This window comes from Lepus europaeus, chromosome 14 (genome assembly GCF_033115175.1).
Source record: "Lepus europaeus isolate LE1 chromosome 14, mLepTim1.pri, whole genome shotgun sequence".
In the NCBI taxonomy this organism is placed as follows: Eukaryota; Metazoa; Chordata; class Mammalia; order Lagomorpha; family Leporidae; genus Lepus; species Lepus europaeus.
This window is the reverse complement of record NC_084840.1, coordinates 92981941-93003484: the sequence shown is the minus strand read 5'-3', so window position 1 is coordinate 93003484 and position 21544 is coordinate 92981941. Positions and strand designations below refer to the sequence as shown.

General features: G+C 41.0%; 1 protein-coding gene across 2 annotated transcripts in view; it reads right to left on the bottom strand.

Annotated features, from left to right (window-relative positions):
• Positions 1 to 9123: 9123 nt before the first annotated feature.
• The window catches only part of ANKRD26 (ankyrin repeat domain containing 26), a 111982-nt gene continuing 99561 nt past the window's right edge, over positions 9124 to 21544 (bottom strand). The window contains exons 33-34 of one of the 2 annotated variants that reach the window (XM_062211142.1): positions 13252 to 13297; positions 9124 to 12135 (exon numbers count right to left, since the gene is read on the bottom strand). In XM_062211142.1, coding sequence (XP_062067126.1) covers positions 11999 to 12135; positions 13252 to 13297 — 183 coding nt within the window. In that variant the 3' untranslated portion in view covers positions 9124 to 11998. The remainder of the gene's footprint in view (positions 12136 to 13251; positions 13298 to 21544) is intronic. The other variant, XM_062211141.1, reaches the window with a different exon arrangement.

Here is a 21544-nt window from a genome sequence, read left to right as displayed (position 1 = left end):
ACCGCACCAGTCCAAAGCCAGGAGCTTCTTCCGGGTCTCCCATGCAAGTGTACGGCCCCAAGGACTTGGGCCATCTTCCACTGCTTGCTTAGTCCATAGCAGAGAGCTGGATTGGAAGTGGAGCAGCCGGGACTCAAGCAGGCACCCATATGGGGTGCAGACACTGCAGGCGCTGGCTTTCCCGCTACACCACAGCTCCAGCTTCCCCCACCCCCCCATTATTTTTTAATTTAAAAAACTTTCAATTTAACCTGAGTGAAGATTGAGGTGAATCTGATCTTTGACTAGATGTATCGGTTAACTGTGGTTAAAACTGTCACTCTGTCAGTCTGCCTCACTTGTCCTGTCTTAGGCTGTGTCCCTGCTGCTCAGCCAGACAGGACCCTCTCACCATGCCCTGCCTCCTTTCTCTACTGCGGTGACATTGGTTCCTCCTGTGCTGCCTGACTCATCTGAGAGAGGCATGCGGTTATTCCGTGCCAGCTCTCACCAGCTCTCACCGCTGGGCTTAGCTTCACAACTGCTTCCCTCCCGCCCTTTGATAATGCATTGGCACTTCAGAAGGTTTGTGGGAACATTCAATTAAAAATCAGTTGGATGCGAAAGCTTTGAAATCGTTGCAGAGTTTTCTTCAGTATACTTTGTCCATGAAGTTTCTGAAGACCCCACTTAGGTGAATGCAGTTAAAATCCAATCAGAGCGACCTAAAGAATTACAGTGGAAAGCCAAATTCTAGAAGGCCCCCTGGTCTTGCTCTCTAGAGCACTTACATACAGTAAATACGGTCTCCCAGGCTTCTTACACATGTGACCATGTGTTTATGTATCCTCACTACGATCCCCCGCCCCCTTTTTAAAATCTTTAATTTTTATTTATTTTACCCCCTCCTTTTTTTCTTGAAGATTTGTGAGACAGGGAGAGACAAAGAGGTCTTCCATCCGCTGGTTCACTCCCTAAATGGCCACAATGTCTATCCAAAGTCTGCCATGCAGGTGCAGAGGCCCAAGCACTTGGGCCACCTTCCACTGCTTTCCCAGGCCCATTAGCAGGAGCTGGATTGGAATTGGAGCAGCAGGCCTCCAGCCAGCATCCATATGGTATGCAGCCACTGCAGACAGGGGCTTCACTCACTAGGCCACAGGTGCCAGCCCCACAACAATCCCTTTTTACAGATGAACAAACTGATGCACAAGGCTTGTGTGACTTGTTCAGGAGTATACAGCCTTTAAATGGCATTATTTGATCCAGTCCAGTCTGGTTTTAGAATCTGTTTTTTTATTACTATTCTGTACTGTCCTTACTTTTAACCTGAAATGTTTTTTCTCTTACTAGTAATGCATTTCTCCTAGTTCCCAGGACGGCCATTGAGTTGTCTGTTTTGTCCCTAATTCCAGATTTTTTGTATGTAACTTGTCTTTTTATCTCTGGAAACTTAGGGAATAATCTGTCTTCTGAAATTTCACAGGGACATAACTTGGTATTGGTCTTTTAAAATGAAGTGGTCCCAGCACTTGGGAAGGTCTTTTGCATCTGGAGATAGGCTGCTGTGTTTCTGGGGTGTAAAGTTCTTTCTTTGCTGATTGGTTTTCTGCTCTATTTTCTGTTTTTTCTAGATACTCAGACATTAGGATTTTTACTTTTATTTTTTTGACAGGCAGAGTGGACAGAGAGAGAGAGAGAAAGGTCTTCCTTTACTGTTGGTTCACCCTCCAATGGCTGCTGCGGCCGGCTCACCACGCTGATACGGAGCCAGGAGCCAGGTGCTTTTTCTAGTCTCCCATGCAGGTGCAGGGCCCAAGCACTTGGGCCATCCTCCACTGCACTCCCGGGCCACAGCAGAGAGCTGGCCTGGAAGAGGGGCAACCGGAACAGAATCTGGCGCCCCAACCGGGACTAGAACCTAGTGTGCCGGCGCTGCAGGCAGAGGATTAGCCTATTGAGCCACGGCACCAGCCAGGATTTTTACTTTTTTAAAGCATTTTTTAAAATTATTTTTTGGAGAGAGTTAGAAAAGGAGAGGCAGAGAGAGAGAGAAGTCTTCCATCTGCTGGTTCACTCCCCAATTGGCTGCAATGGCCAGAGCTGTGGCCATCCGGAGCCAGGAGCCAGGAGCTTCTTGCGTGTCTCCCATGTGGGTGCAGGGGCCCAAGGACCTGGGCCATCCTCTACTGCTTTCCCAGGCCATAGCTGAGAGCTGGATCAGAGGTGGAGCAGCTGGGACTTGAACCAGTGCCCATATGGGATGCCAGCACAGCAGGGGGTGGCTTTACCTGCTAAGCCACAGAGCTGGCCCCGGTTTTTTTCTTTTGATTAATGTTTTAGTATTTTCCTTCCTAGCTTTTTATCTTTGGGAGACTTCTTTATGTGACATTCCTACCAGTAGTGTTATGAGGGTTGCAGTTTTTCTACATCCTTACAAATCAGTATTTTATCTTTTTTATTGTCATCTTAGTAATTGTGAAATGATATCTCATTGTGGTTTTGATTCTGGTCTTTTTTTTTTTTTGTATCATGTAGAGCCTAGGTCTTTCAAATTCTGAAACTTGAGGGTTTTTTTTTTTTTCTCAAAATAAATCACCTTGTATACAGGTGGTTTTTTTAATCTTTATTTTTAAAACTTTTATTCAAGCATTAGAGAGAGAAAGAAAGGTTCTCTGCTTCATTCTCCAAATGCTTATAATGGCCAGTCTGGGCCAAGCTAAAGCCAGGAGCTGAGAACCCAGCCCAAGTCTCCTACATGGGAGGTGGGCACTCAACCATTTGAGTGCTCACCTATCACCTCCCAGGACCCACACCAGCAGGAAGCTGGGATTGAGAGACTTGAACCTGTAGTCTCTGATATGGTGTGCAGTGTGTTCACTCTTAGGCCACATGTGCAGGTGTTTTAGGTTCTGGTTTCTTCTCTTCTGCTTAGTTAGCTACCTTGCCTCCATTTCCTTTCTGTTTTTCAGGGATTTGATGGGAGTTCTTGTCCCTTATCCTTCTTCTGTGTAGGGTGTTCTGTAGTTTGTCTTAAATTCTTAAATAGGTAGGAAGGAGACAGAAAAACATTAATTACGTGTGGGTCAACGTGTTAAATGAAAGTTCCAGTTTTTCCTGGGATAAAGTACTTTAGAATAATCCTGACCCAAGTGTTTTCTGTTTTTTCCATCAAGAGTCTGATTTTCAGCTCACTTTCTCTAAATAGACATATTCTACAGTGTGTATATATAGGTCATTCTGAATGAAGTTAACTAGGAAATGATTGGGACCTTGTTTCAAGCTTATTGAACAAAGCTCTGTAACACAGAATTTTGGGCTTAGAGCCATTTTCAGAGTCTGGTCCAAATGAGCAGTGACAGACAGAGATTGTCTCTTTCTTGGCTGAAGGCTTCCTCTGTGTAGCCCGTCTCAGGATGCCTTTACACTTCTCATGCCCTTTTTATTCCCCTCTCTCATTTCCACTCAGGGCAAAAGGATTTCGGTTTTAATTCTGTAGTTATTTTTTCAGCAAATGTTTATTGTGTTTTTATTTATTTATATACAAGATTGTTAGGTTTAAACCCTATTTTTGTCCTCCCTGTAGTGGCTGTGGTAGTTGAGATAGGCCTTCTAAATGATATAGCAGAAGACATGCTAAATATTGTTGCCAAGTCATGCTTCTTTCCTCTCTGCCTTTCTATTTTTGATTATAGGAATGGATTTTTCATTATTTGGAAGATCTTGAAGTATATGTATTATTTTCCTGAAATAATTAATTTCCTGAAAGGAAAGAGAACACAAAATCAGTATATTTCTATCTTAAGATCCATTAACATGTCTTTAAAACAGCTAGCTGCCCTGTAATTAGGTGCATATGCACTTATAATAGTCACATTTTCCTGTTAAGTAGATCCCTTAATCAGTACATAGTGCCGTTCTTTGTCTCTTTTAGCAGGTTTTGTGTTAAAGTCTATTTGTCTGATTTTAGGATGGCTACACCAGCTCTTTTTTGGTTTCTATTAACTTGGAATATCTTTTTCCATCCTTTGACTTTCAGACTGTATCTTTGTTGAGATATGTTTCCTGTAGGCAGCAAATAGATGGGTTTTATTTTTCAATCCATGCAGCTAGTCAGTGTCTTTTAACTGGAGAGTTGAGGCCATTTACATTCAAGGTGACTATTGATAAGTATTGACTTTGAGAAGTCTGCTGTGATTCTAATTGGAGATCCTATGAAAGTAATCTGGCATTTCCCTCATGCACATTTTAGAATCTTTTCTTTACGTTTTACTGTGGAGAGTTTGATTACAATGTGTCGTGGTTAAGATCTTTTCTGGTCCTTTCTATTAGGAGTTCTATGTACTTCCTGTACTTGGATGTCCCTTTCTTTCTTCAAATTAAGGAAGTTTTCTGTTGTTATTTCACTAAAAAGGCCTTCTTATCCTGTCTCTATTTTCACATCTTCAGAAACTCCTAGAACCTGTATGTTGGGTCGTTTGATAGTATGCTGTAGATTTAGTTTTCTAATTTCTTCTTGTAGGGCTGACTCTATAAATTCCCGTGCTTTGTCTTCTAAGTCGGTTATTCTCTCTTCTGCTTCACCAATTCTGTTGTTAAGGCTCTCCACTGTGTTTTTATCCTATTGAATTCTTCATTTCCAAGATTTTATTTAGCTTTCTCTTTAAGGTCTCGATTTCGTGAAATTTTCTTTCCTGTCATGTATGGATTTCATTAGCTTGTGAATTTGTTGCTGATTACTTTGAAGTAATCCTATGATCAATATTTTGAATTCCATTTCTGGCATTTGTTAAATCTCATCATCTTCACATTCTAGTACTGAAGTGTTGTGTTCTTTTTGTGGCATTATATTGTGTTCCTGATTTTATTTCTTGGATTGGTACATTTATTGGGATTTTGGGAGTTACTTTTTGCCCCCCTCCCCTCCCGCCCAGGCCTCTTTTATCTTTGGACTATGCCTCTGTGGATTAGTGGAATGTTTACTTTTTCAGTGAATACCTGGAGGCATATGGTGGTGTGACCAGGGTTCTTTGTTTAGTGCTCCAGTTTGAAGGGAGTGTCTAAGGTGACACCCTGGTTGGGTGTGGTAAATCTTTTTTAGTCAGAGAGGTTTGTTCTGCTCTGTTTTTATAGACTCAGCTCTCCTCTCCTCCAAGGAGATCAGTGCCTGGGCGCTAGCCCCAGTGGTTATAATATTCATCTACGCTGCCACAAGGACAACACAAAGGATCTGTGCAGTCCTTGGTGTAAGCACAGATTCCCCAGCAATATCCCTCACCAGGGAACCAGGGAGCCCTGAGCATGTGGAGCCTCCCACAGTGACTGCCCAAAGTCCCAGCCACACCAAGTCCTCCCACGCAGCCTCAGTGTTGTCACAGTCCTGGCACACAAGCCTCCCACAGTCATGAGCACCCAGCCTCCTGACAGTTCTCCCCACCAGACTTAGGCATCTTCACTTGGCCAGTTGCTGGATGCAGACAGGAGCTGGTGCAGCTGTTATGTATGTCCAAGATGGCACCTGCTCTCATTACAGGATGCCATTGTAGAGTGATCCAGGAGAGAGAAACCTGCCTCCTCTTCCCCTGCCCCACCCTTGTTTGGCAGGTACACTGTCCCCCACAGGGCTCTAAGCTGGATTCCCTTGGGATTGGGCTGCTGCAGACTGGTCTCACCTCACTGTCAAAGCTGGTGTGGAGGCTCTTGGCTGCTGGGGTCCTGAGTAGTGCATGTCCACACCTTCCACATAGGTCCCCAATGTCTCTAATTTGCATGGAGTTTCCTGGGCTGTTTCCTCCCCCACTCCTCCCTGAGACTATCTTCTAAACTGAAGCAGTAAGCTCCATCCCCACATGACCATCTTAATCCAGTCTCCTATCCTTAACAAATTTAAAAGTAGATGTAACATGTGATTAGATATATAACAATAAAACAAACATCTGTAAATCTACCACCGAAACTAAGCACTAGAAAATGATGGATTCTGTTTCTTTTACTTGTGTGTGTGTCTATGCCTTGAAGGGCATGTTGATTACTTTTCCCTTACTTAAAATTCACACTTTTTAAAACCCTATTTGAAAGCTAGAGAGAGAAATCTTTAGTCTGCTTGTTCACTCCTCAGATGGCTGGGAGCCCAGGACATATTCCGTGGAAGGCAGATACTCAAGTACTTGTGTTATCACTACTGCTTCTAGATGCATGTTAGCTGGAAGCTGAGGCAGGACATTAATCCAGATACTCCAATATGGGATGTGTGTGTCCCAGGCAGTGTTTTAACACTGCAACAGAAGTTCATGCTACCCTTAAAATTTTTTAAATCACATTTGTGTATTCCTAAACAATTATTGCATACTTTTTCTTGTGTTTAGGATTATTAAAGTGAATTAATGCTGTGTGTGGTTTAGCATGGCTTAGTTTTTAAATTCAACCTTATAATTCCTACAGTTTTTCTATATTGCATACAGTTCATAGTTTATTCATTCTCATCATTATATAGTACTTCAAGTATAAATATGCCATTTATTTGCACTTGCTTTTAGTGGACCTGGAATTTATTTCTCCCTATGATGTGTGGTTGGGATCTATTCTGAGTTTTTAATAGTAAATGAAGTGATCTTATCGACTGTGCCATTGTGGTGAGTTACTAAGTGTAAGCATGAGTTCTCTATTCTGTTATGTTCATCCACTTAACTGTATGAGAACTTTACTATTTACTACGTAGATTTGGTTAGTTTTCTAGTACTTTTTCTGTGTCAAACAATGTTACAATAGGTTCTAGTTTTATCCCTTCCTCATCTTATATAAACAACACAGAATTTTGGTGAGTTAAAGCTTGTGTAAATTTCACAACCAGGAAGTGAAAGAGCTGGTATTCAAATTTAGGTTTTAACTGATTTTAACTTTGCATGGCTTCCTTCTCCACCCCTCTTCTTACACCAGTGGTCTAGAGACTCTTGTAAGGTGATCAGTTAGACCTTCTCCTCCATCTCAACTACAGTAAATCTAATTTTATCCCTAGATGAAGATTTTTTTTCTTATTTTATCCCTAGATGAAGATTAATTTTCTTGGGGTAGGAGCTTGGCCTGCTGGCTTAAAGCTGATTCAGCCCCTTACCCTTTTCTGACTACCTGTTTTGATACCCAGCTCTGGCTCCTGACTCCAGTTTTTTGCTAATGGTGGAGTTTGGTAGGGAGTGCTGATGGTTCAGGTAATTAGATTCCTGCCTTGTGGGAGACCTGGATGGAGTTTCTGGCTGCTGACTTCTGCCCTGCCCAACCCCAGCCATTGCAGGTATTTAGGGGAGTGAACCTAGTGGATGGGAGCTCTCTGTCTCCCCATCCTTCCATTCTCTCTCTGCCTCTCAAAATTTTTAAAAAACCACTGATTTTTTTTTTTTTAAAGATTTTTGAGAGGTAGAGTTAAAGGTGGGGAAAGGGAGAGACAGAAAGGTCTTCCATCACTGGTTTATTCCCCAAATGGCCACAATGGCCAGACCTGGGCCGATTTGAAGCCAGGAGCTTTTCCTGGGTCTCCCACATAGGTAGAGGGGCCCAAAGACTTGGGCCATCTTCCACTGCTTTCCCTGGCCATCAGCAGGGGCTGGATCAGAAAGGCAGCTGGGACACAAACAGGCGCCCACATGGGATGCTGGCACCACACGGCTGTCCAGCCCACTATGTCACAGTATCAGCCCCACTAATTTTATGTAAGACTGTTTTCTTCTCTAAAGATGAAGGAAAAAGTGTGACAGTAAGGAAACTAAAGTAGGGGCTTTAATTAAAGGAGTTTGATAATAATCAGGCGGGCTTTAAGGGCTTGCCAGTTCTGAGGCCCGGCCCTCTCTCTCTCTTCACATGGGGTACATCAAAGGGAGTGTGAACCTCCTTTGGGAAGGCACCCTGTTGACTTCCATCACCTAGCTGGCCTGGAAGGAGAGCTGGCTTGTAGAGAAGGTAGATGGCACCTCTAAAACATTTTGATTGAATTTCTGGTTGTGCCTGCAACATTGCTGAGCCTAGTTCGCCATCCGCTTGACAGCAATGGTCATTTTGGAAGCTGGGCCGAGTGAAGGGGTTTCCAGCTGACGGCCTGACGAAGCCTATAGCTCCGACCTTGGGAGTCCTTCAATTCCAGGGCAGGTCCATTTCCCGTGACCCAACTCCTGGCTGGCAGAGCTGCCAGGGCTCTTCATAAGCTGCCTTCTGCTGAAGCCCTGGCTTTCCACATAAAAAACCGACAGTGGCCAGGCCTGTTGGGTCTCTCTGAGGGAAGATCATGTGTAAAACAGGCATTAATTGGCCTGCCACCTCATTTACATTGCTTCTGCTGCCTAACTTTCTTGTCCTCCAGGTTTTTGTTAAAGCAGACCAGAGGAAACCTTTAAGAGTATGCAAATCAAGGGGGTGCTCTTTGGTGGCCTAATCTAGCAATCTATAGTCACAGACATGCTCTGATAGTGGTTTTTCTGTGAGGTAGACAATGCCCATGAGGAAAGCTATGTCTTCACTTTAACATCAAAATGATGACCACCTTATCTATAAGATTTTAAGTCATTAGTAAAACTCTCTCCCTTCATTGGGTTTGAAAAGTGAAGTTTTGCCCGTGGCACAGTAAATCTAGCTATGAAATCATAATTTAAGCTATCATTTTGGCTATGCTATTACAGAAAAATGTTAGCCATCCCTTTTATGAGGTCTAAAGACCAAATTGTACATCCTGAAGAGTCCTTCAGAATGGAATCAGTTTTCCATCTGGAAGAGAATAGAGAAACATTAGGGACCATGTCAGCCTCTCCAGATCTCTTACTGACAATAACGATATCAAATGACAACTTGGCAAACAATTTTAACTGTTAAATAACAACTCATTAAAACATTTGCCAAAAGTTCCAATGCTTTCTGAAAATTTCAATTCAAGAGTACATGTATTTGGAAACATTGTTTAAATGCCCAACACAAGTTTAACCTGTTTGACCAGCAAACCCATGTACAAACATGTTAATAACTTAGAAATTTCTAATTTCTACCAAAAATTTAAAACATCTGATACAGACTTACTTCATCACTTGTACCGAAAAAGTATCTTTGATTAGTTTAGCAGTTTATATTTATGAGTGATATTTATAAGCCAATTAAGATAGATCTTTTAATAAATTTTCCCATGTAGATACATAATATGTACATACATAACATACAAGATAGAATAATAAAGCAGTTTTAGTAATAGTTTCTTAAAATCTGATTTTTTAAAATTACCATCATTAATTAGAATTACTTTTGGCTCTTAATAATCTGAAATAAGTATAGTTTTTCTAAGTTGGAACCTGTAATACCTTATTGGCTTATATTATCTGCTTATAAAACTGTCCTAAAGTATTGAACAGAATAGAGGAGAGGGGAACAAGTCCTTTGGAATGTAAAAGGACACATTTAAACAGAACCAACAATGTTTTAACTTCATGAACAGCAATTCTCATTTTTAGTGTTTGGAGGATACAAAACTATGGATAATAAGACTTTAAATAGCCAATTTTAAAACTGTGAGCTCATTATCCAACAAGAAGAGGTACTTGCTTACTCCACAAATATTTTTGAAAGCACCTGTAGCATTTTATAAAACATCCTTTTTAGACCTCTGGGCCTTTTTTTTTTTTTTTTTTTTTTTAAGATTTTATTTACTTGAGAGGCAGAGTTAGACAGTGAGAGGGAGAGACAGAAAGGTCTTCCGTCTGCTGGTTCACTTCCCAAATGGCCGCAACGGCCAGAGCTGTGCCAATCCGAAGCCAGGAGCCAGGAGCTTCTTCCAGGTCTCCCACGTGGGTGCAGGAGCCCAAGGACTTGGGCCATCTTCTACTGCTTTCCCAGGCCACAGCAGAGAGATGGATTGGATGAGGAGCAGCAGGGATTAGAATCGGCGCCCATATGGGATGCCAGCGCCGCAGCAGAGGATTAACCTAGCTACGGCGCCAGCCCCTGGGCCTTTCTAAGTAAGATAACCATCATGTCTGATAACAAAAGGTCATTAGACTTTAACTTTTGGACATTTATGTCAATAGCATTTTATATTACCATAACTTAAAATTTAGCACCACTTGACATCTTGACCATACCTTTAATACAATCCAAACAGCCTTATTAGTTGGTATCTACAAGATGAGAGATATATCCTTTGATATTTCCAGGGTCCAACTGGAAGTATCAAAGTCCAAGAAATTTGGAACTTTGATTTTTTTTTTTGAATACCTCTCAAGGATGCCAAGAATGATCATGACATAATACAGACTAAGATTTGGTCATTGTTACAAAGCAATTACCTCAATGCTTTAGAATAAGTGTATACTTCAACAGACCATAAATTTTAAAACTTAGCTGTTTTTTAAACAATCAATCAGAACTTAACAGCGACATTAAGCGAATGCAATAGATTACTTCAACAGAACACAAAATCTATGTCTCTTTGGTTAGCCCAAGGATTGCAAATAAAGAAATGAGTTAGCACATGGAATCATCCCATAACTTGGAACAATTTTAACAGATTCAGAACTAGGGACGAGAAAACAGCTTACTAGAGCTGGCTAGAAAACTGACAGTCGCCAATTAAACAAAAACTATTAAAAGGAGATGCTGCAGTTTTAAAAAAGATTTTTAGACTAATTAAGAATACTGTAGAAACCTCAATGCTTTAATAGAGGATCAGGTGCTAGTTCAATGTCAAATAGACTAATAGCTTTTGCTTTCCGTCTGCTGATTTCCATTTTGAAATAACCCTTTAGAAATCTGTAAATTAAGACATTTTCTAAATAAGAAAACACATCCAAGGATTCTCTGTACTACAATTTTGCTCTATGTATGAAGTTGTCAGAACATTTTAAAAAAATTTAAAAATGACACTAACGAATTAGAACCCACTGAATACAATCAACCGTGAGTCCATACAGATACAAGTCAAAGATGCTGAAAGTCTGATGAAGAACATAGTCATTTAGAGAGTCTCAAAGGACTGTCCCCTGTACTCCCTGCAGTTAAAGTGAGAAACCACCTTTAGAGAATGACCTCAACATCACCGGCGATGGGACAAATCAAAGGTGCATGTTCCGTGAGAGTGTGCAGGGATGGCCACAGGATCAGTTGTGTGACACTGTCACCAAAAAGTGCATGATCTCAACTCATGAAACATCAGAGAAACCTAATTGAGGATTTTACTTTCCAAGAGATTCACAGTCAAGGAAGGACTGAGGGACAACTTCAAACTGAAAGAACCCGAGAAATACACCAACCAAATGCAATCCGTGGATGTGGGTGGGATTCTTTGGTTAGAAAGGGAACTACATGAAGGAACCTGAGGTGAAAAGATGGAATGCATTAGTGTTGCTTTACCATAAAGGTTGCCTTGTAGCCACCGTGGAACGGTCTCCCTTGTGGGAAACACCTGCGTTAGTCATTGCATCTGACAGCACCATGTCAACGACCTCCCCCCTCAAATAGTGCAGGGGAGCAAACTCCTTGTCCCAGAACTTGGGACTTTTCTCTAAGATTGTTCCCCAATCATTAACAATAATAAATAAGCAGACAAAGATGGAAGGCCACAGGCAGACAGTATTTCTCTGTAAGGAAACATCTACACATCAGTACTTTGAAGTTTGACACGATAACAAGTATAACACATCCAAACACTGACTGTGGTCACAGTACCAATAGAAAAATAATCTCTAAATCTTCAAGTCTGTGTCTGAGATAATAACTGGAAAATACAAACAAGCCATCAATGGACTCTGCTGAAGACGAATGACAAGTTGCTAGTTTGGGTGCTAGATGACAATTGCGGCTTGTACACCCGTATCTAAGATTTAATACTGGTTTGCATCTGCAAAACCTGCTCAAAGTTTAGTTGTAGAAAAACTTTAAAATACCACATACATTTTCATGATACAAAAAATATTCTCCTTTCATGGAAATTTTCACATCTGTTTAATAGGAAACCATAAGTGCTATGTAAACTGTCCAGTTAAATTTTTATTAGCCTTCAGAGCATATAATTTTTCTTTAAAATCTGGACATATTCTTGGGATGCTTTCAGCAGTAGATCTTGAGTTTGATTAGATCTGGCTGTAGGTGCTACAGGAGCAGCTCGACAGGACTGGGATTCAAATTCAGCAGCAGCTGGAAAGAGAAAGAATTCTATTGTTTATCTCAAGAGTTCTATGTCAGTATTAAAAAGCTGAACTGTATCACTGTTAAGAGGAAGGAAAAGTATTTAGGACTACAGTATAAAATTAACCATTAAATATAACTTGCCCATAAACGTGCACTGAGTTAATTATCACTGTGCATTAGATACAGTGCTCCGAATTTTCTTCCTTGATTTATTCAACAACCATGTGCTAACCAATGGAATTACAAGGAGAGGATACTGTCCCGCCCTCAGTAGTGATACCCTGTAACCCGAAAAAACAAAGGAGCTGGCACTTCCCACAGTCGGACACCATGAATGGGAAGCCAGGATACTGCTGGACCACACAGAGGGACAGTTATCCTACTTGTGTATCACTAGTGTAGATTTTTTTTTGGTGGTGATCCATCAGTTGATATCCAAGAGGCTGGGAGAAAGTCCACCAGCCAGAGGGGGAAGCAGAAACACATGCCAAGAGCTGGTGATGAGGGAGAAGCCTTGTGGCGTTTGAGGTCATTCGATTTGGCTAATGCTAGGGCAGAGTAGGATATGTGGCAGGAGAGAAAGCTGAATAACGAGACAAGAACCACACTGATGTGGGTGTGGAATCTGGAACTTTTCCTCAGGGCCAAAGGTGCACCAGTGGCACGGTCAATGATTACAGATGAACAATGTCACCTGCCACGGTGTGACAGTTACAGTTACACCTGGTGTGGCTGTAACTGTCTTTCTAGGTATTATTGGTGGAGTCTGTGATTTGGGGGCCTCCTGTCACCACCATGAACCAGACAGGAGGACTGCCTGTCTGCTGAGAACAGCCTCAGTGCTCGGGCAGAAATGAAGAAAGTATATAGCCAGGAAAAAAAAAAAACACACACACACACACACACAGAGCTGCTTTGAGACTTCTCAAAGCTGTGGAACACGAGGAGTAAGTAAGGAATAAGTATCTTCATTATGAATGTTTTCACTTACTTCATTACTTATAAGAAAATTTTAATAAAGGATCTATTAACCAAACAGTGGAAATGAAAGCCTTTTCCTATTTATAGTTTATTTCAGAAATCAATGAATCTAAATTTAATTCACAAATTTTGGCAACATACCTTTTTCTAGTTCTCTAGTTATACTTTTGTCCAACTCCTGCCGCATCTGAAATAAGTCAAATATTATTCATAACTTTTAAACAAGGTATGTTATGGGAATTCTATAGCACTTATAAAACATGGCCTTTAAATAATGCTTTTCTAGACAAGACTTAAACTGAGGACTACTTCAATAGGAACAACAATCACATAAAATTCCTACTTAATACAGACTATATGTGTGATACTATTTAATCTCATTATAAAGTACACTTAGTATTGGTCTATTGAATACACATTATTTGACAAGATTAGTGTTTTATTAGTGCAAAGGTTAAACAAATTTAATAATGAATTACTCTGTAATTCTTAACAAAACTTCTCTTTATAAGTTTAATGAGTTTTTCACTTTATTGTGTAAAAGTTTATTTATTGAAAGACAGAGTTAGAAGAAACAGAGAAAGATCTTCCACCTGCTGGTTCACTCCCTAAATGGCCAAAATGGTCAGGGGTGAGCCAGGCCAAAGCCAGGAGCTTCTTTCAGGTCTCCCACATGGGTGCAGGGGCCGAAGCACCTGGGGCATCCACTGCTGCTTTTCCAGGCCACAGCAGAGAGCTGGATCAGAAGTGGAGCAGCTGGGACTTGAACCAGCACCCATATGGGATGCTGGTGCTGCAGAGAGCAGCTTAACCTGCTGTACCACAGCACAGGACCCTAATATATATATTTTAAAAAGAACTTTCTATTTTTCATTTTTAGAAAATTACATTTTATACACTTTATGTTCATTTTCCAGCAGAGTACATAAGTACAAAAGTGGTACTATCAGAACATATGAAAATTTTACTGGCAAAAGATCAAAATATTATGTTCTATTATGACTAAATATTTCTTGATTCATATGGACACAACTGCTGAGAAAATCTGCTCAAAAACAAGGAAAATTCTAGGTGAGACTTAAACAGTATCAACTCTTTAATTTTAACGGATTTCTTTTCAGCAGTTACAGCCAATATTTGAAACACGACTATCAACAAAACTTGAAATGGAAATATTTTAACCTATATTGTAAGTGACCCTCTCTAAAATGTTCTTATATACATCTTTGGTAGAAAGTGAATTCTCTCACTAACCACCCAAAACAGAGTCTAACATAGTACTGTGCTGAACATAATAAATACTTTGTGGTGAAAATGATAATGTGCAATGCAAATCCCTTTACAAAGGACAGGGGTAAAGACAAATTGTTCTTGACTAGTAGGTTTCCCTGTTTGCAGAGACTGTTTGCCATAGCATCTCTATGAAACTAGTGTTATGGACAAGCCTCATAAAATGAAAAACGTGACACAGCATTACTAGGCAGGTTTTGCAAAAGCAGTAACTTGATAACAGAAGCCTTTACTGGAAGAATCATATTATCATTAATAAGTACTATGTAAAATGTAAATCAAATTTTAACATGACTTTAAGGAAGTAACCATGTCAATGTTTACTTTTTTCCCTTAAAAGTTATTTTCCTAAATACTTGCTTCCTGTGTGCAACAGATGTGATGTCTTTATGCATTACTAACAAATCCTTTTACAACACATAAAATTTATTTAGACAAAAATGAAATGCACTTGTTGAAAGATTTCCTTTTGGGACTTGTGTTTTGGTGCTGGCTATGATGCCAGCATCCCATATGGGTGCTGGTTTGAGGCAAGTCCCGGCTGCTTCACTGCTGGTCCAGCTCCCTGCTGATGCACCTGGGAAAGTAGCCAAAGATGACTGTCACCGACATGGGAGGGAGATCTGGATGGAGTTCTAAGCTCCTGGCTTTGACCTAGCCCAGTCCTAGCCAACACAGCCATTTAGGGGAGTGAACCAGTAGATGGAAGATCTCTAACTCTTCTTTCAAATAAGTAAATCTTTATTTAAAAAGTACACAATATAAAAGATAGTTTAAGTTAGTAGTGAAGAACTCTTAATTCTCTAGATAGAGGATGCTTTTTGTAAACACATTAGAGGTCATTTGTTCTCCTAATTCGTGAATTAAGAGTACATGGTAGAAGTACTTGCCTCCATTCCAATTTTTGGGGGGTGCCTCCCCCTCCAGCCTCTGTGCCCCAAATCTTTACAAAAGTAATGACAGTGAGGACAACTGCCTTTGAGGCTCAGCCATGGGCTAAGAGGTGGAAGCTCCCTAGGTAAAAAGGCCCAAGACACAGGGCAGAGGCTGCTCTGGGAAGGGCAGAGCTTAATAAAATGGTCTTGAGTGCCAAAGGCTGTGGTTTTGTCCGGGTTGGTAGGTTAGGATGTTTTAACCATGTTCACAAGTGAAAACTGGCAAATATTAAATGATTTTTTCAATGTCCATTTTATTTTTTACTTTCATGGTTTTTTTTTAAAAGATCAATTTATTTGAAAGAGTTAAACAGAGGGGCCAGTGCTGTGGTACAGCGGGGTAAAGCCCTGGCTTGAAGTGCCGGCATCCCATATGGGTGCCGGTTCTAGTCCCGGCTGCTCTTCCAATCCAGCTCTCTGCTATGGCCTGGGAAAGCAGTACAAGATGGCCCAAGTCCTTGGGCCCCCGCACCCATGTGGGAGACCCAGAAGAAGCTCCTGTCTCCGGGCTTTGGATCGGCGCAGCTCTGGCTGTTGCAACCATCTGGGGAGTAAACCAGCAGATGGAAGACCTCTCTCTCTGTAACTCTTTCAAATAAATAAAATAAATCTTAAAAAAAAAAAAAGTTAAGAGAGAGGAAGAGTCAGAGATCTTCCATCCACTGGTTCACTCCTCAAATGTCTGCAATAGCTGGGGCTGGGCTAGGTTGGAGCTGGCAGCTTCATACAGGTCTCCCACGAGAGTACAGGTGCCCAGCCCTTGGGACATCTTCCACTGCTTTTCCAGGTCTTTACTGGGGAGCCAGATTGGAACAGAAGCAGCCGGGACTCAAATTGGCACCCTATTCAAATGAATTTTAATTTGTTTTATAATATGATAGAGGAATCAATTAAGCTAATTTTTTAAAGATTTATTTACTTGAAAGGCAGACTTACAGAGAGGGAGGGAGGGAGAGACAGGGAGAGGGATCTCCCCAGATGGCCACACTGGCAGGGGCTGAAACATGTTGAAGCCAGGAGCTTCCTCTGGGTCTCCCACAGAGGTGCACGATCATAAGTGGAGCCGCTGGGACTTGAGCCAGTGCCCATATGGGATGGTGGCACTACTAATCCTCTAGACCTGAATGCCAGCTCCGTGTAATTATTTCTGATACAAAGGACAGAGCATCCCAGAATTAAACTGTAATGTGAAAAGTGAAATGAAAAATTAGCAAAACATGTCTGTAATAATTTATTATAACTACAAGGACATGAGGTGGCAAGGCTACACTTCATGTAATGGTGAGTGAGTTGATCAATGCTAAATATTATGAACATGGGCAAACTTGTTTCAACAACCAGGACAATTGAAATCAGACTAATCCAGTTACTTTGTATATTTTCCTTGCAATTAGGAAAAAAATGCTAAGGTACAACTTCAAGTAGAAATAGTGCAAGAAATTAGAAGCTTGCAAATAAAGGAGATAGTATTAATACTGCATTTGTTTATCTATCTTGAAAGTTTTACTTCCTAGAATCATAGCTAAAAAAGTCTTTAAAAGTCAGTTGCTTCGTGGTGCCCGATTCACAAATGCATCTTTTTCTATCACTGTGACAGGATGTTCCATTTCTCATGGTGTCTTTGGAGCAGACATGATTAAAGTTCTAACAATTCTAGAAGGCACCTTCTTTCTGTAACCAAGAATTTGGTTAACAACAAGAACTCTTTCAAGGCATTCTGCTTTGTGCTTTCTAATGTAGGTTTAGCATGATTTGGCAAACCGATGTTCCCACAAGGAAGTCATATATACCTTGTAATTACTACATAGAATTTAAAATAAACTGTTTCTCAGCTTATCTAGAAATACTAAAAAGTCAACACCCCTTTCCTTAAAAAATATTAAGGGAAACGATTTCTCCAAATCTTCCCTTGCATCATGTCTGCATTTAGATTTTATCACTGTCATCTTAGACAATGATACATTACCTGATCTGATAAGAACTACTGGCAATATTCCATATTTGTAACACACTTCACAACTTACAGAGAATTTAACATTCACTTCCTTTTTTGTACGTAGTTTCATGGCACTTAGGCCCTGACACTCTCATTTTTCCAGAAAAATGATGAAACTAAAATGATGAAGAAATAGCTGGGACTTTGTAACTTAGTGGTAAACAATGATTTACTTAGTCGTCTTTCAAGTTATGCAGCTGCAGTGCTAAGAAACCATGGTTCTGCTCTTCTCTGCGTTAGTATAATATGAAGTTAAGTGAGAAAACAAGCTTGAGATCTCATATTTAACATGGGCTGTGTAACTTTTCTGTGCACTAAGATGATCATAAAAACATGACCAAAACTCTATGCCAACGTGCCCAGGTTAAAATGTTTTAAATAACAGTGATTTATAGTAAAAACTAGTTAGTATAGGTATTTTTTGTTTTGTTCAGATGAATGTTTTATTTATTTTTTTAATTTCTTTATTTACTTATTTGAAAGAGTTACAGAGAGGAAGAGGCAGAAAGAGAAGTCGTCCATCCTCTGGTTCACTCCCCAAATGGCCTCAATGGCCAGACCTGGGCCACTCTGAAGCCAGGAGCTTCTTACAGGTATCCCGCTTGGGTGCAGGGGCCCAAGCACTTGGGCCATATTCCGCTGCTTTCCCAGGCCATAGCAGAGAGCTGATTTGGAAGTGCAGCAGCTGGGACTCGAACCAGCGCTCCTATGGGATGCCACCATTACAGGCGGTGGCTTTACCTGCTGTGCCACAGCGCCAGTCCTCTGGTTTGTAATTTCCTTTCACTCAAAAACTTGTCAAACATTAGACAAGTATCTGAAATTGGCTCATGAGTTTTGCCTATGAATGAGAACTCCGTTGAATCGGAAGGTTCCTCTCCTGTCTGCAGCAGAGTGACACGGTGTACCTTCATAGGGTTCCGGGGAGGCGGAAATGCCTGATGGCAGTTGCTAAGGACTTCCTGTGGTTGTCGTCTTCATCCTCAGTCACTGAGGCGACGGCAAGACAGACCGGCATAACTGAACTTCAGGTTTGAAACTCAAATATCTGTTTAACTATAAAGTGGTTGGGTAACTGCCCAGCAATGGACGCATTGAACAAAAATTGAGATAAAAATGCTATTAAGTAAAATAGCAAGTCAGGGGCTTTTAATTTAAGAAAATGGCAAAAATTTTAACTTAGAGACAAATTTATCTCTTTTGGTGGTACATTTCTGTATGGTTCACAAAACTGTTTATTTTGGGTTCCTTTAAATCATGAGCACCCATCTGTGGTTAAGTGTTGGGGTGCATTTCATTCACTAGGGGAAGACAGCTTAATATGGTGCAATGTAACCTTAAGAGTAGACCCAGTCAAACCAAAATCACTCATAAATTAAGCCAAAGTATCTAAAAGCATATCTTATAGGTATTATGCAAAAAAATTCATTTCTAAAATGTAATTTAAATGCAGCTTTGAAAGAAACTTAAAATGTTTCCCCAGAAACTTTGAGGAATACAAACTTCATGCTTTTCAAAAATACAACATTAGGAATACAGCAGTTCTTCCCATCATATCCACCCGCACCCAAACTCCTTCCTCCTCATCCTCTCTCCTATTCTCATTCTTACTTTTTTACTAATATATATGTTCAATTAACTTTATACACACAGGATTAACTCTCTACTAAGTAAAGAGTTCAACAAATTGAATGGTAAAAAAAAAAATACCCTGTTCCTCAACAGTCAAGACAAGAGCTGTTAAAAGTCATAGCGTCTCAACCTGTTAATTTCACTTCTATAGGTTTTTTTGTTTTTGTTTTTTTTTTTTATGACAGGCAGAGTAGACTGTGAGAGAGAGAGAGAGAGACAGAGAGAAAGGTCTTCCTTTGCCCTTGGTTCGCCCTCCAATGGCCGCTGCGGCCAGTGTGCTGCGACCGGCGCACCCTGCTGATCCGAAGGCAGGAGCCAGGTGCTTCTCCTGGTCTCCCATGCGGGTGCAGGGCCCAAGCACTTGGGCCATCCTCCACTGCCTTCCTGGGCCACAGCAGAGAGCTGGCCTGGAAGAGAGGCAACCAGGACAGAATCTGGCGCCCCAACCAGGACTAGAACCCAGTATGCTGGCGCTGTAGGCGGAGGATTAGCCTATTGAGCCATGGCGCCGGCCTTTATATGTTACTTTTTAGATGCTCTATTAGTTACACAGGTCAGAGGGAGAATGTACGGTATTTGTCCTTTTGGGACTGGATTTTTTCAACAAGTATGATTTCCAGTTCCATCCATTTTGCTGCAAATGATAGGATTTTTTTCAACTGTATCTAATATTCCATAATTTCTTCAGTCTTCAGCTAATGGACATTTGGGCTAATTCCATATCTTAGCTATTGTGAAATGAGCTGGAATAAACATGGGGGGCAGAATAACTCTTTCCTATGCTGATTTCATTTCCCTTGGGTAAATTCCCAGGTGTGGGATGACTGGGTCATATGGTAGGTCTACATTCAGATTTCTGAGATACCGCCATACTGTCTTCCACAGTGGCTTTACCAGTTTACATTCCCACCAACAGTGGATTAGAGTACCGTTTTCCCTACATCTTTGCCAGCATTTGTTGATTGTTGATCTGTCTGTATGAAAGCCATTCTACCATGCGGGGGTGGGGTGGGGTGGTGGTGTGTGTGCTACCTCATTGTAGTCTTGATTTGCATTTCCCTGAGGACTAGAGATCCTGAACATTTTCTCATGTGTCTGTTGGCCATTTGGATTTCCTCTTTTGAAAAATGCCTGCAAGTTGGTTGTAGTTACTTGGGTTGACTTCTGGTGTTTCTATTCTCTTCCACTGGTCTATCCCTATGTTTCTCTACCAGTACCAGGCTGTTTTGATTATAACTGCACTGCAGTATGTCTTGAAATCTGGTATTGTGATGCCTCCAGCTTAGTTTTTGTTGTTTAAGATTGCTTTAGCTATTCGTGTGTCCTGTGTTTCCATATGAATTTCAGCATTTTTTCTAAATCTGAAAAGAATGTCTTCGGTATTTTGATTGGCATCACATTGAATCTGTAAATTACTTTTGCTAGTATGGATATTTTGATATATTGATTCTTCTAATCCATGAACATAGAAGATTTTTCCATATTTTGTGTCTTCTATTTCTTGCTTTAATGTTTTATAATTATCATAGAGATCTTTGACATCCTTGGTTAAATTTATTCCAAGGTATTTTTTATTGTAACTACTGTGAATGGGATTGATATTCGAAGTTCTTTTTCAGACATGGCATGGTCTGTATATACAAAGGCTATTGATTTTCATGTGTTGATTTTATATCCTGCTACTTTACCAAACTCTTCTGAGTTGCAATAGTCTTTTAGAGGAGTCTTTTCGATCCCTGTACATAGAATCATATCATCTGCAAATAGGGATAGTTTGACTTCGTTCTTCCCAATTTGTATCCCTTTGATTTCTTTTTGTAGCCTAATGGCTCTGGCTAAAACTTCCAGGACTATATTGAATAGCAATTGTGAGAGTGGGCATCCTTGTCTGGTTCAAGATCTCAGTGGGAATGCTTCCAACTTTCCTCCATTCAATAGAACACTGGCTCTGGGTTTGTCATAAATTGCCTTGATTGTGTTGAGGAATGTTCCTTCTATACCCAGTTTGCTTAGAGTTTTCATCATGAAAGGTGTTGCATTTTATTTTTTGACAGGCAGATGGATAGTGAGAGAGAGACAGACAGAGAAAGGTCTTCCTTTTTGCCATTGGTTCACCCTCCAATGGCCGCTGCGGCCAGTGCGTCGCGCTGATCCGAAGCCAGGAGCCAGGTGCTTCTCCTGGTCTCCCATGCGGGTGCAGGGCCCAAGCACTTGGGCCATCCTCCACTGCACTCCTGGCCACAGCAGAGAGCTGGCCTGGAAGAGGGGCAACCGGGACAGAATCCGGCGCCCCGACAGGGACTAGAACCTGGTGTGCCAGAGCCGCAAGGCGGAGGATTAGCCTGTTAAGGCACGGCGCCGGCCGGGTGTTGCATTTTATGAAATGCTTTCTCTGCTCCATTAAGGTAATCATATGGCTTTTGTTCTTCAGTTTTTAATGTGATATATCACATTGATCTGTAAACACTGAACCATCCCTGCATACCAGGGATAAATTCAACTTGGTCTCGGTGAATGATCTTTCTGATGTGTTGCTGGATTCAGTTCTCTAGTATTTTGTTGAGGATTTCTCCGTCTACGT